Source organism: Callorhinus ursinus, unplaced genomic scaffold (genome assembly GCF_003265705.2).
Source record: "Callorhinus ursinus isolate GAN/ISIS: 27379988/994484 unplaced genomic scaffold, GSC_fseal_2.0 scaffold25, whole genome shotgun sequence".
NCBI classification, from domain to species: Eukaryota; Metazoa; Chordata; class Mammalia; order Carnivora; family Otariidae; genus Callorhinus; species Callorhinus ursinus.
In genome coordinates, this window is record NW_027397087.1 from 30,344,800 (window position 1) to 30,358,770 (window position 13,971).

At 55.0% G+C, this 13,971-nt stretch overlaps 1 protein-coding gene across 1 annotated transcript in view; it reads right to left on the bottom strand.

Moving 5' to 3' along the window:
* The window catches only part of IGDCC3 (immunoglobulin superfamily DCC subclass member 3), a 40,309-nt gene extending 26,780 nt beyond the window's left edge, over positions 1-13,529 (bottom strand). The window contains exons 1-2 of the mRNA XM_025884232.2: positions 13,454-13,529; positions 10,650-10,955 (exon numbers count right to left, since the gene is read on the bottom strand). Of these exons, the coding sequence (XP_025740017.2) occupies positions 10,650-10,923 (274 nt within the window). The 5' untranslated portion in view covers positions 10,924-10,955; positions 13,454-13,529. The remainder of the gene's footprint in view (positions 1-10,649; positions 10,956-13,453) is intronic.
* Between the last annotated feature and the right edge of the window lie 442 nt (positions 13,530-13,971).

Here is a 13,971-nt window from a genome sequence, read left to right on the forward strand (position 1 = left end):
GTTTCTGGCTGCCACCCCAAGACCCAGCGCCCACCCTGATCCAAGGACCCCAGCAAGAACTGGGGCTCCCCTCCCCTTGCCAGTAAGGCCCCCTGCACCCTTCTAGCAGGCACAGCCTGCCCCTCCCTGCTGTGCTGCTCAGGTTACCAAGAAGCCTGCTGCTGTGAAGCCTGCCATCCAACCCATTGTTCAGTGGGGCCTGGAGGGCAGGGGCCCCAACGCAGACCCCTCCTCCAGGTTGGGGTGGGGGCGGATTCTCCCAGCCACCACAGCAGGCAGGGACTGCAGCCTTGGGTTGCGGGAGAGAGGCATCCAACTCCAGGAGGCCTTAGGCCACCTTGCCCAGGCAAGGGGACAGAGCAAGGACAATTAGCAGCCTGGTTCCTGTAGGCTGATTATGGCTCTTCTCTACCCCTCCCCTCCACCCCCTGCAACAGGACCCCTGGGGAGAAGGATCCTTCTCTAGCCACACCAGTTCCTCTCCTGTGATTTGTTCTGAATTTTCAAACAAAGAGTAATTATGACAGATGTGGAGCAATCAGCGTCATTATGCGGAAACAAGAAAGGGAAAGGGAGCTGAGGGGGCCCCACGGGGGAGGGGAGCCTGTCTTTCCTCCTAGGGAAGAAGCAACTCCCACCTCCCCTGCCAGCAGCCCCAGCACCCTCTCAACTTCCTTTCCTGCCGGGAACCTGTATCCTGCGCTCCAGGCCGGCCAAGCCTTCTCTATGCAGAGCCTCCCAGCCTAACTGGCCCTCCACATCGTGGGCCTCCAGCAGTGGCTCTCAGGGTTCAAGGCTCTGCTCCCGACACTCCTCATCTCCACCCTGTACGTGCCAAGGCACCCAGCTATGTTTCTGAGGCATTAATTCTGAATAAGTTCTCACGGGACTCTAGCCCCCTCTGAAGACCCTCAGGCCATTAAACTTTGGGTCAGGCAGACCTGGGTTTAAATCCCAGCTTCCCTACTTATACTGTGTGCCCTTGGGCAAGTTAATTAACCATTCTGGGCTTCTGTTTACTCATCTGTAAAATAGGGCTAGTAATACCTCTTAATGGAAATGTTGTGGGAATTAAGTAAATTAACACATCAAGAGCTTAGGATAGTGCAGCCCCATATTGCTAGGAAGACTTCTACTAGTTAGTTCAGTTCAAGTGCCAGCACATAGGTAGCCCTCAAATCACAAGGCTCAGCATCCAATGGGCTTTGGAAACTTGGAGGCCCTCTGCAATATGCCGTGGATGTCAGGAGCCCACACTCAGCGTTTGCTGGCCAACACTCACGTCCAGGCCCACAACCACAGATGAAGCCTGGGGCAGGGCAGGGCACAAGAAAAACAGAAATATATGTATATGTGTCCCAGCTTCCCCCTTGGTGTGGGGAGCGCATAAAAAGATCCCTCCCTTCTCCAGCCAGAGAGGCCCCAGGCAGGTGAGAGGTGTGACGCGCCCCAGAGGCTCTCTTACCTGCCCAGGCTGGAGAACTAGCCACGTCCTTGGGCAGGTTACCTACTTGGGGACTCAGTTTTCAAGTCTGTAAAATGAGAAGCTTGGACCAGATGAGCTTCAAAGTTCACCCCTCCGCTCTGGACGCCTGTGGTCCCGCTGGAGGTTGGGAAGCCCTTCAAGGTCCCAGGCGGGGATTTGAGGGTTTTTTTTGCTGCAGCCTGCAACTCAGTGAAAGAGGAAGGACTCAGTTTTCTCTCTCTCTCTCTCTCTCTCTCTCTCTCTCTCTCTCTCTCTCTCTCGGTGGTCTGCCCCTCCTCTCCATTTAGGTGGTCTGGTCTCTGTCTGCCCACCCTAAGGCCCTGGAGCCTCTCGCTGGTCCCCCCCTCACATTCCAATGGCCTTGGGGCAGCAGCCAGACCAGAAAGTCCAGTTCCTGCCCATTATCACTGCTTGCATCTGTACTGCAACCCAACACCAGCATTCCAGAGAGCGGCCTGGGGCTGCCCCCACCACCCACCGTGGTCAGTGTCCAGGCTCAGAGACAGGCCCCAAGCAAGGGTCAGTGTTCTCAGATTCCTCCCAGGGAAGGTCTGCCCCCAGGGGGCTCCGGCTTGCCGGGGAGGCCACGGACCATTTCGTGGGGGTCATCTTTGACCCTCACCTCTCTATCTCTTTGCTCCGTGCCCAGGCCTGAGCTCACCTACTTTTGCTCCTCAGAGGGCTCTCTCTCCCCCAGCACAGCAGAAGATGGTGGGCACAGGAGTTGCCACAATTGGAGAAACAGGCAGGAGGAAGGACAGAACAGTAGAGAGAGGAGCTGGAGAAAGGACAGGGCAGGAGAAACAAGGGCTGAGGGCAATAAAGACAAAGATGGTAAGCATGGCCTCATAAGAAGGCAGGGGTGGAGGGCAGTTTGTGGGAGAGTGTCAAAGGAACCAAGATCCAGAGATAAGATAGAGAAAAGTGGGTGGGAGAAGCTGGGATGTGAACCCTTTGTATCAAATTTTTCTCCCCCTGCCTGAATCGGGTGGCTGGCTGGCTGGCTGGCTGGTAGCCCATACTCCCCACTCCCTCCATCTCCCTGGGGTCTGGCCAGGAGCTCCTCCTGCCTGCCCCTCTTCAGGCCTTTGGTCAACCCCTGCCTTTCCACCTTCACTGGTCCCAATAGCACGGGTCCAGGCACCCCTCCTCAGGAAGCCACTGGGACTGTTCCCATCTGTCTTCTGTCCTAACCTTATATTTGAGGGCAGTCACCAGAGTTGGATTAGCATTTCTTGGAGCAGGGTGAAACAAAGTTGGCGGCAGCGGGAGCAAGCTCAGAAATCAAAGAGTGATCTTTTGTTGGGGTATGGAACAGCATAGGCCAGCGGGCTTGGATTACAGTCCGATTGTTGGCACCCGCCTAATAAATAAGAATATGGCGTTGACTCCCAAGGTGCTCTGGCCATGACCACATGGCCATGAGGTAAGCCCCCACCCTCCACCAAGGACCTAGGGCTTGTCTCCCTCTTCTCTTGCTTCAGTGGGCTGGGCATCACTCCTTGTAGGACCTAAACATCCTCTACCACTGCCTCTTGCCCTGTGCCTGTTCTGTCCACTCTAGCCTTGCAGTCTGGCCACAATGGCAAGGGAAGCCCTTGGAGAAGAGATGGGCCCCAATCCTGGGCCCCATACACCTCCTTCAGGCACACACCTGTATGCTTAGGTCCCCACACAGGTCCACGTGGCAGCACACACACACGACCGGTCTCTACATTCCTGGGTGCAACAAGGCTATGGCCAGAGAATCTTAGGGCTCCCTAGGTGATTTACACAAGACAGACATTCTTGGAATCACTTGGTCCAGTTTAAACAAAGACAGCAGTGAGCTGTTTGGTTTTCCATCCTGGGTGCCCTTCTGTTCCATTCTACTTTTTTGAAGCCTGTGTAGAACAGCCTTCAAGCTGCTCTGAAAAGTCTCTCTCTCTCTGACACACACACACACACACACACACACACACACACACACACACACACACACTCAGGCAGGGACTCTGGAGAGGAGAGGGAAAGCCAATACAAGAAAGCCAGGAGTGAAAAAGTCCTTTCTCCCTGGGGGTGGGGCGGGGACAGGGGGTTAAGGGGGGCTGGGGGCCTGTTTCATTTGCAGGCTGCAAATGCCTCTCCTATTCACGGGCCCACATTCCCAGCCAAGGCGCCCGGCCACGGACAATGCCGGGAACAGGAACAGAGGAGATTTGCACATTGTGTTCAAGGGGCCAGCTGGCTGCCTGCGACAGCGGAGCCAAGGTGTGGGAACCAGAAGCATTCGACTTCCACATTCAAGTCCTGCGGGTGGGGGCGAGTGGGGCCCTCCCCCCTCAGCTGGGGCCAGTGTGGCTAGGGACAGGGGCCTCATCCAGCCAGGAAATAAAGTCCAAGGCAGGAGACCCCGAGACCCAGGCCTGAAGGGAACCAAGCACTTTGGTCTCCACTTCCCACCCCATCTGGCGAGAAAGAGTCTCAGTTCCTCCGGAGATAAACACGCAGCGGCAGCCACCCCACGATCGTGCCCTGAGTGTGCTATATTCCCCTGCCGATCCGCCCTGCTCACAAGCTTCTGTTCCTTGGAGCTATGCTATCAATTACAAAGCCAGGAGAGACACAGAGAGAGAGAGAAAGCAAAAGCGAAGCAGCAAGAGAAACAAGAGAGAGGGAGCTTTGCACCCGGAGGGCCACATGTTCATTTAGTTTTTACCAAGCTCCACAGGCAGGGGACGTGGGAAATACAAAAGAGAAGCCCTTTAGGAGCTTAAAATCTAGTTGAGGAGACAGATGGACTATCCAGCCACAAAACAGTTACTTAACAATGTAAGCAGCCATCACTGAGAGGAAGGTTGAGCCTGAATGCCACAGACCGCAAATACTCCCCGCTGTAGGAGGGGGAGAAGAAATTACTGTAAGCTGAGTGGTCTTCGGGGAGGGATCGGCTAAGGGATAACCAGGGGTAAGAAGAGACTGGGAAAAGGCCCAGCAAAGACAAGCATGTCCCAAGGACCGGCTGGCTGGCAAGCAAGCCTTCACACCTTAGAGCAGAGAAGACCCTGAGCCCAAGCACCCAGTTTTACAATGAGGAAGGCAGACCCTAGAGAGGGTGAGTGACTTGCCCAGAGCCACACAGGCCCCCTGGTGTCCGGGCAAGGGCCCTCCCATCATACCTCACAGCTGCTCAGGAATGTCAGAGGAGCGGGGGCGGGGCCGGGGGCGGGGGGTATCGATCCGCACGTAAAAAGGGCCTGACCCTCCCCCATTTGCACCTGACTCTGGCATACGTACAGGTGGGCTGCCAGCAAGGAGAGCCGGCCTCCGCACACTGCCAGTGACATTTCCGCTGCGACACCTGCTTCCTGCTCTACCCGGTAGGCAGATGTGTGTGTCTGAGAGGCAGTGGGGAGGCTTCCTCAGGGCTACTTCAGCTGCGCTGTCCTTCAAGGAGGAGAGAAAAGCTTGGGCTCCATACACCAGGCCTGAGTGTCCAACCTCCAGGTGACATAGGCCTCTGGGGTTCCCAGCCCCTGTGCCAGGAACCACTTCCCTCCACAGCCCACTGCCCTACCCCAAAACACTCTGCGGTCCCCTCAATACACTGAGCCTCCCCCCTCCACAAACTGTTCTCCCCATTAGCTCCAGCCCATGGTTCTCTCGTCACCCCCTCCGACCTGGTTCCACAGATCTGTGCCCAGACCCTGATCCCAGATCCACACAACTATGGATCTTGCTGCTGGGTTCCTGCGTAGCTGGTTAAACCGCTTTCCCTCAGATGGGAATCGGATTTTAGAAGTGGGTACCTGAGGGCCTGAGAGGTAAGTGGAGGCAGCAGGAGACCCCCTCTTGCCACACCAGCCCACAGCCTCTTTCTAGGAGTCTGGACTCACCAGGGGCCTTCCTGGAATCACCACAAGAGGAGCTTAGAACTCCGCATTTCTCAGAATAAGAATGTTAATATTTAAGGAACACTTTCTACAGGCCCTGCACTGTGCTAAGTTCTTTACCCAGACCATCACAGGTAATCCTTACAACGTTCTTTGTGGGTAAGTACTATTTCCCCCATTTTGAAGACTCTGAGAGGTTAAGGGGTGCCCGGCTGGCTCAGTTGGTAGAGCATGCAACTCTGGATCTTGGGGTCATGAGTTTGAGCCCCATGTTGGGTATAGAGATTACTAAAAAATAAGTAAACTTGGGCTGCCTGGGTGGGTCAGTTGGCTAAGCATCTGCCTTGGGCTCAGCTCATGATCTCAGGGTCCTGGGATAGAGCCCCACTTTGGGTTCCCTGTTCAGTGGAGAGCCTGCTTCTCCCTCTCCCTCTGCTCCTCCCCCTGCTTGTACTATCTCTCTCTCTGTCAAATAAAGGAATAAAAAACCTTTAAAAAAAAGGAAATTAAAAAAAAATAAGTGAAGTGTAAACAACTTGCATTGGAATTTAAAAAGATAAAAAATATATTATATATATAAAATGAAGACTCCAAACGGGTAAGCGACTTGCCCAAGTCCATCCAGTGGGGGTATATTTGCTTCTGCAGTCCTCTCTCACAACCACCGCGGGGCCCACCCCATTGGGACAGCCCCAGGCTGGGAGGGAGGCGATCCTGGCTCTTTGAGAACCTGGCCACCATCTAGATAGGCTGAACCTCATCCTAAATTAGTGGTCACTACCTAGCACTGACAATACTGCTTAATGATCATTTTCCAGAGGTCAAGCCCCGTGCCAGGTTTTTACACCCCAATCACCTCATTTCTTCCTCCAACAGCCCTCATAGGCTGATGGAGTTATGACCATTTTTTCAGATGAGGGCACAAAGACTCAAGAGGATTAGTAACTCATCGGTGAGTGGCAGAGCCGGGGTTCAAACCCATGTAGGTTTGGTCCTGCGCCCACATTCTACCAACTTCCTCGTGCTGCCCACAGACCCCCATACCAGCGATCATGGATGGCCTGGGGGTGGGCTCTGCTCTAGCACCTGTGGACCAGCAGCAGCAATCAGCATCGTGAGACATGCAGGACCTCAGGCTTTGGCCTAGACCTACTGATTCAAAACATGAATTTGACCAGTTTCCCCAGGTACCTCATGGGCACAGTAGAATTGGAGAAGTCCGGCTCTAGATCACATAGATCTTTGCTCCGATTCTCCAAGGGGCCTGAGACCAGGAAGTGAAGGGCAGGGACTGAGGGCATCTGCCTGAGGGGACTTAGGGGTGGGTCCCCCAATCATCCCCCCTCCTTGTATCTAGCCCATTTTTTAAAAAAGATTTCATTTTGGGGGCGCCTGAGTGGCTCAGTCGGTTAAATGTCCCTCTCTTGATTTCAGCTCAGGTCATGATCTCAGGGTTGTGAGACTGAGCCCAGTGTGGAGCTCGCTTAGGATTCTCTCTCTCAGGGGCCCTGGGTGGCACAGTCGGTTGAGCATCCGACTCTTGGTTTAGGCTCAGGTGTTGAGATCAAGCCCCACATCAGGCTCAACTCCAAGTCTGCTTGAGTTTCTCTCTCTCAAATAAATAAATAAATCTTAAAAAAAAAAAATCTCTCTCTCCCTCTGCCCCTCCCCCTGCCTCTCCCTCTCTCTAGGAAAAAAAAAAAGATTTTATTTATTTATTTGAAAGAGAGAGAGAGTGAATGAGAGGGAAAGGTAGAGAGAATCTGAAGCAGACTCTGCACTGAGCACAGCCCAACACGGGGCGCAATCCCACAACCCCGAGATTACTATCTGAATTGAAACCAAGAGTGGGACACTTAACTGACTAAGCCACCCAGGTGCCCGAAAAGATTTTATTTTTAAGTAATGTTTACACCTAACATGGGGTTCAAACTCACAACCCTAAGGTCAAGAGTCACATGCTCCACCTACTGAGCCAGCCAGGTGCCCCATAGCCCATCCCTCCTTGGCGTCGTCCAGGTGCACAGACTTCAACAGGGATGCATCAATGCACATGTTCCCACTGGGTCAGGTGATGTACATGCCCTCCCTGGAGCCGTCCAGAGGGTTGGCAGAGGGTCTCACAGGCCAACCCAACTTCAGCCCATACTCTGAGGCTTGGGAGAATCCCTAGGCCCTCCCAGGAAAGAGTTAAAACAGAACAAGTTGCTCTCTGGCTCCAATAATTCCACTCCCTGGTAGATTTCCCTAGTGTACTGCCTAACTGAATCCCAGTGAGGGAGAAAGCTGGGGGCTGGGAACGGAGTCGGGCGGTTTGCTTTTGCTGGCAATGTCAGTAAAATCACCTTTCAATGGAGAATGAAGTATTGGCCCCCATGTGCCTCCTCTGTGCCTCCTAGGCAAATCGTGGGGTGTGTCAGTCCTTACAACCATCCCACAAATGTAGTATATGCACATTTCACAGGTGAGGAAACTGGCCCACAGAGAGGTTAACTTGTCCAGGGTCTGTCTCATTATTAACAAGTGTCTCAGTTTGCAGCCTCCAAACTATAAGCACATGGAACTGCAGAGCAGAGAAACCAGACGTGCTAGAAGCTGAATACTCTTAGGACCCTGAGCCACTCCAACCTAAAAAGGAGATATTGGTGACTGAAGCCCCCAAGGAATCAGCCTGCAGTGTAGCCCAACCTGGCCAGGCCACCTTTCCAATGACAACATCTGAGGCCCCTGGGATGGAAGAGGGGGCACTCCTAGCTGTTGCCTCCAGCCGGAGCTCAGATGCCCCAGCAGGACTGCCCCCACAGACATGGACCCCTATGTGCCCCACTGGTGAATCCGCTGGGTGGACTGTGTGTCTGTGAGCGGTGCTTAGCCTGCCCCCTCCCCATCAGCCCCCAGGGAGCAGGCAGGAGAAGCAGGGGGCTCCAGAGGGCTCCTCATACCTTTCAGCAAGGCACCCCCCCGCCATGTCCCACAACATCTGCAGTGTCTGCAGGCACATGGGCAGGGAGTTATTACCAAAGGAGAAAACTCACGCAGCTAATCAGCTTTGGAAGTTTCTAGGGACATCAGCTTGTGAAGTGAGAAAAGGAGATCCAGCCACCCGGTTGCCTGGTATCCAAGCATTCCCCCATGGGGTCACAAGCCTTGCAGGGGAGAGAGAGGCCCTATCAGACTGCCGGTGCTTAGAGGCAACCCCCCAGCTGTCCTCAGGACCCCAAAGGATTAACCAGGCTGACCTCACCCCCTGGCCCTGCCCCTAGTCAGAGCCCACAGCTCAATTTCTTATACTGTAGGAGTTTAAGGAAACCAAACATCTTGAAGGTATTACCATTTATAGAAAAGCACATTTACAATTAGCTATATATAAACACCTGGGATTTATCTCCCAGAATTCTAGGCTGGCAATGCAGGGGCCAATGCTGACACAAGCCGGGGAGAGTGTGGGGGTCCTCTCCCCAAGAAATCTCCTTTCTCTCCTCGGCAAATCTTCCTGGGGGCCCCACCCTGCGTCCACATCCGGGCTTCTCTTCCTCACACCCCAAGGGCTGGGGTTGAGGGGTCGCTGAGCCAGAAGTGATTTGGTCTCCAGGTCCAGGGCTGCCTCCCAGAGAGCTCCATATGGGGGCCTGAATCAGCCTTCTTTAGAACAAAGGGGTATCTTAAACTCAGTGAGAGGGCTCCTGCCTCAGAACAATTCAGCACTCACCAGCCATTCCGAGCCACTGTGCAAATGCCCTCAGAGCCAGGAAGAAACCCGCAGGCCATCAGCCGGGGAAGCAGCGGCATGCCATAGGGGTTAAGCGTGAGGGGAAGGGTTCCTGCTGCCTAGACTGCAGTCCAGCTCCTCTGCCTACTGCAGTGTCATGGGATCCCTCTAAGTCTTAGTTTTCTCATCTGTCAAAGGGGGGCAAAGACAGCCTATCTGCCTGGGCCACTGTGATGACTGAACGAGATCATTCCTGTAGAACACTTAGGCAGGGGACCCAGCACACAGCAAGGGCTTGGTAAGTGTTAGCTGGAATTATATGGGATGTCTGGGTGGCTCAGTCGGTTAGGCGGCTGCCTTCGGCTCGGGTCATGATGTCAGGGTCCTGGGATCGAGGCCCATGTCAGCTCCCTGCTCAGCTGGGAATCTGCTTTTCCCTCTCCCTCTGCCCAACCCCATCCCCACTTGTGCTCTCTCTCTCTCAAATAAATAAATAAAATCTTTTAAAAAACAGAATTATTACCAACACCTTTAAGGTGTGACCTCTTTAAGCAGCATCTTTAAGGGACGGACACTTCCCCAGAAGTATGAAGTTGTGGGGTAGAGAATACTTACCACTTGCTCAAACTTTTGCCTTCTCTCAAGAGCAGAGGTTCTCAAGCACAACATACACCCTGCCACCCCCCCAAGCCTGCCACCTTCAAAATCCACAGATAATTCTGGTTTATACACCCACGAGTGTGCACAAACTAAAGAACAACAGAATTTTTGCGGGCCAGGGCAGTAGAACACTGCCATCATTTCATCACAACAACTCGCGGTCCATCAGTATAAGCAAAGAACAATTCTAGAACTGAAACACCCCACCTGGCTCTTTCGTTCCCATACAAAACACATCAGATATCAAATCACCACAATGTAACTGTAACTGTAAATACTTATAATTTTATTGTCAATTATACCCCAATAAAACTGAAAATTTTTTTAAGAGGCACATTAGCATGAAGGTGAGTGGGAGCAATGTCATCATGGTGATAACCTTGAAATCATCTACCATATTTTTTGTAAAATGAATTGTTGACAATTGTTGTCAAGCTTCAGAATTGTTGACAAGCTTCAGAATATCATCATCCTACCCAAAAAGATTTGAAAGTCAGCACATAATTTAAAATTGCATGTAGCCAAATTACCCTTCAAAATTCTCTTAAATCACCCATAAAGTATGACAGTTGTTTCTTGAGACACAAGAATCCTACTCAATGGACCGGGATGCTCACAGTATGCAGCCAGGTGGAAGCTAAGACACGCTGACCCAAGAGCTGGATAAAGCTGGCCCTCTTTCTCTCCCTCTTCCCCGCAGTTTTTGGCTATATTTTTCTCGAATCACATTCCAATCAGTTAAATGACTACAGAATATAATTCCACAACCACAAATAACTACTATGTACCTCTCAACCGACCCATGCTGAGAAATTAGTCCTCCAGAAGGCTGCAGAAGAGGGAACTGCTTCCCCTGCCCCCAACCCCTGGGCTGAACCTGGATCCCCAGTCTGGGAAAAAATGCTAAGGGGTGTCCACTTACTTGCAGCCTGGATTCGAGCCTTCCGGCTGACCACCAGCCCAAAGCGGTTCTGAGCCACACACTCATAGTCACCCTCATCCGAGGGGCTGCCTCCCTGATCCAGCTGGAAGTGATGGATCATCAGGGACCCGTTGGCCAGCAAGGTGGAGTGGGTACTCTCCAGCAACTCTACCCCATTTTTTCTCCAGGTGATTCTCACTGGAGGGGTCCCCTCCACCCTGCAGCCCAGCACTATAGGCTGCCCAGGGACTGCGACGTCATCACTTGGCTCCATAGCAAATGCCAGTTCGGCAGAGTGGCCAAGACCTGTATAGGGCAGGGGAGATGGAAGGAAAAGGAGAGGTTAGTGTGGGTTGAACAGGCAAGAAGAACTTCATACACAGGTGTCCCGAGTTCCCTGGCTCTGTGCACCCACCCCATCTTTCTGTAATGTTAATGGAAATCTCTATTATATATAGAACTTTTTTTTAAAGATTTTTTTTATTTATTCATTCGAGACACAGAGATACAGAGAGAGAGAGAGAATGAGAGAGAGCATGAGCAGGGCGAGAGGCAGAGGGAGAGGGAGAAGCAGGCTTCCCGCTGAGCCAGGAGCCCGATGCGGGGCTTGATCCCGGGACCCCAGGATCATGACCTGAGCTGAAGGCAGACGTTCAACCATCTGAGCCACCCAGGCGCCCCATATTATACATAGAACTTTATGCATTACAAAGTGCTATCTTATGCAGTATCTTTCTCAATCAGCAGACCATCTCAGAAAGAGATATTATTTGTACCATTTCCTCTTTTTACAGATAAGGGAACTGAAGCCTGGAGATAATGAAGCAACTTGTCCAGGGTGTCACAATTAATGGTAACAAATCTGAGATCCAAAAGTAACATGGTTAGTTAACACAGTTAGAACACGGCTGCCGCCGCTTCTGTGGTCACTCCGGCTCAACACTGCAGCCTCACAAAGTTCCAGGGTGGGACCTTAGGCAAAGGGTTCAGCCTGTCCTAGCTTCCCATTCCTCCTCTGTTTAAATCAGGAACATCTTGTAACTTGGGTCATAGAGTTGTTGAACAAGATGAACAGACTCAAAGTCACTATGAAAACAAACAAAGATAAAGTGAGATAGTAAGAAATCATTGCTTATTTTTGCTGGCAAAACCATCTGCAACCTGGCCTGATGCCTGGCAGGGAGCAGGATGTGTGGGTCCAGCAGCAGGTACAGGCTAGGCTACGGGCCAGCCCCACTGCCTCTCCCCTAGGTTGCTCTGGGTTTTGGTTTGTGCTGGTTGTTCTGCCTTTGTCATAAGGAGAATTGAGGGGTACCAAGGGTCAACTCAGATTTCCCAAAATTCAGGAAGAGGGAGGTTTCTAGAATCTTTACTCCCTGCGTCCTCACTGCTCCTGTAGAATAAAACAGCTGGAAGAAGAGAAGGGGAACGAAGAGAGAGGGAAGAAGGTGATCCGGGAATCAGGGGAAGCCCGACAGGAAGGACAAGCGCTCCAATCCCAGGCGTGATGCCAAGTCCCCAACTTCTCCAACGAGCAACTTACCAGACCAGTTACAACGTCACTCCGGGAGGAATGAACCCCCCTGGTTTGAAAGGGCAGCCACAGACCCCTCGTCACATTTCCAGGGAACTAGCGATCCTGGAGCTGGCCCCTCCCCCAACGGACCAGCGCCCTCTCTGGTTGGGGGAGATGGAAAGTGGGTGGGGAGAAAGGAGGAGGGGGACTGGGGTTACGGACGATTCCCCCAGCCACAAGGGTATGTAATATTTTAAGACATTTGAGGGTCACAAGCTTTCAAACCCCTATCCCCCCCCCCCATGCCCTGCGTTTCAGCGGCTTCAGGCCCCAACCCAACCCCAACATAGCAGTCGAGGGATAAAGTTTCTCCTAGATGCGGACGCGGTATTCTGCTTCTCCGGAGCTGAGAGGAGAGAGAATACCGCCGAGACGGGTCTGCAGAGAATCTGGGATGGGAGGGGAAGGGCCTAGATTTGCGCCGCTCTCCCGTGAGATGGGCCCATTACAGCCCCCGAGGGAACAGGGTGGTGGTGACGGAGCTCTGGGCAGCAACGCGGGCAGACCCCCGAGCCTGGGGCCAGGGGCGCTCTGCCGGCGCACCCTCCGGGGAAGGGCGGGCACGTGAGCGTCCCCGCCGCTCGCTCCCTCCGGGTCGGCTTCTCCTCCCTTTCCCCAGCTCGCGCGGTCTCTCTCGGGTCTCCCCCTCCCGAGGCTACGCGCGGCCAGCCGGGACTCTGCCTCCTCTTCTTCCTCGGTCTCCGCCGCGCACTCCGAGCGCCAGTCTCAGCTCTAGACCCGGGACGTGCCCTTTCGGACCCGCCTCCGCCCCCCCCCCCCCCCCCCGGTCGGCCGCGCTCGGTCTCGGCCGCCTCGGGCTACTCTGGCCCACCGCCGGGCTCCGTGCACCCCAGCCCGCCCCCTCGGACGGAACTCAGCCTTGAGGTGCCCCCTGGCTCATTTCCCCCTCTCCCCAACTCCCGCCCGCCTCGCTCCTGCTTTGCCGAGCTCCGTGCTCCTCGGGCCGGGCTTGCGTCCTGCCCGAGCCCTGGAGCCTCGGCGCACTGAATCGAAGTCTGTCCTCGGGGGCCGCGTCCTCAGCATCCCCCTGCGGGCCCGGCCGCCGGCCTCGGGGCCCTCTCCCCGGGCTCCGCCCCGTCCCGCTCGGCTCCCCTTCTCGGACAAGTCCCTCCCGCCCCGGGTCCGCCCGCAGGTCCGTCCCCGCGCGCCCACCTCCTCCCGTCTCGCCCTTCCCGGGGCTCGGTCCGCGGCCGCCCGGGGCGCTCACCGTCGCTCGGCGCGGGCAGCAGCAGCGGCAGCAGCAGCGGCAGCAGGAGCCGGCGCGGCGCGGCGCGCGGAGCAGCCATGGGGCTCTCGGTCCGCTCGGCTCGGCGACGCGCGGCTCCGGGGCCTCTGGCGGCTCACAGCGTCCCGCGGGGCCGGCGCCGGGGCCGGGGCCGGGGCTCCGGCCGGGGCCGAGCCCGGGCCGCGGCGGGCTGGGGCCACATGCCTGCCTAGGAGCGCCGGGGGCGCAGGGGGAGCGCCGCTTGCGCCATCTTGCACCCACTCCGGCGATCTGTCAGCCTCGCCCGGGGTGCGCGCTCCGCACTCGCACTGCCCGCGCCTGCCCCGCCCTCCTCCCTCCGCCCGCCGCCCCCCTTCCCTCCCCTCCCGGTCCCCTCCCCCAAGCCCCTCTCCCCGGAGGCCCGGTCTGGGGAACAAAAGAGCCGGCGAGCGCTTTAAGCGGCCGGACATTCCCGGCTGCGCGGCGGACGCGCCCCCTGCGCTTTGAACTGTGGCTGGAGC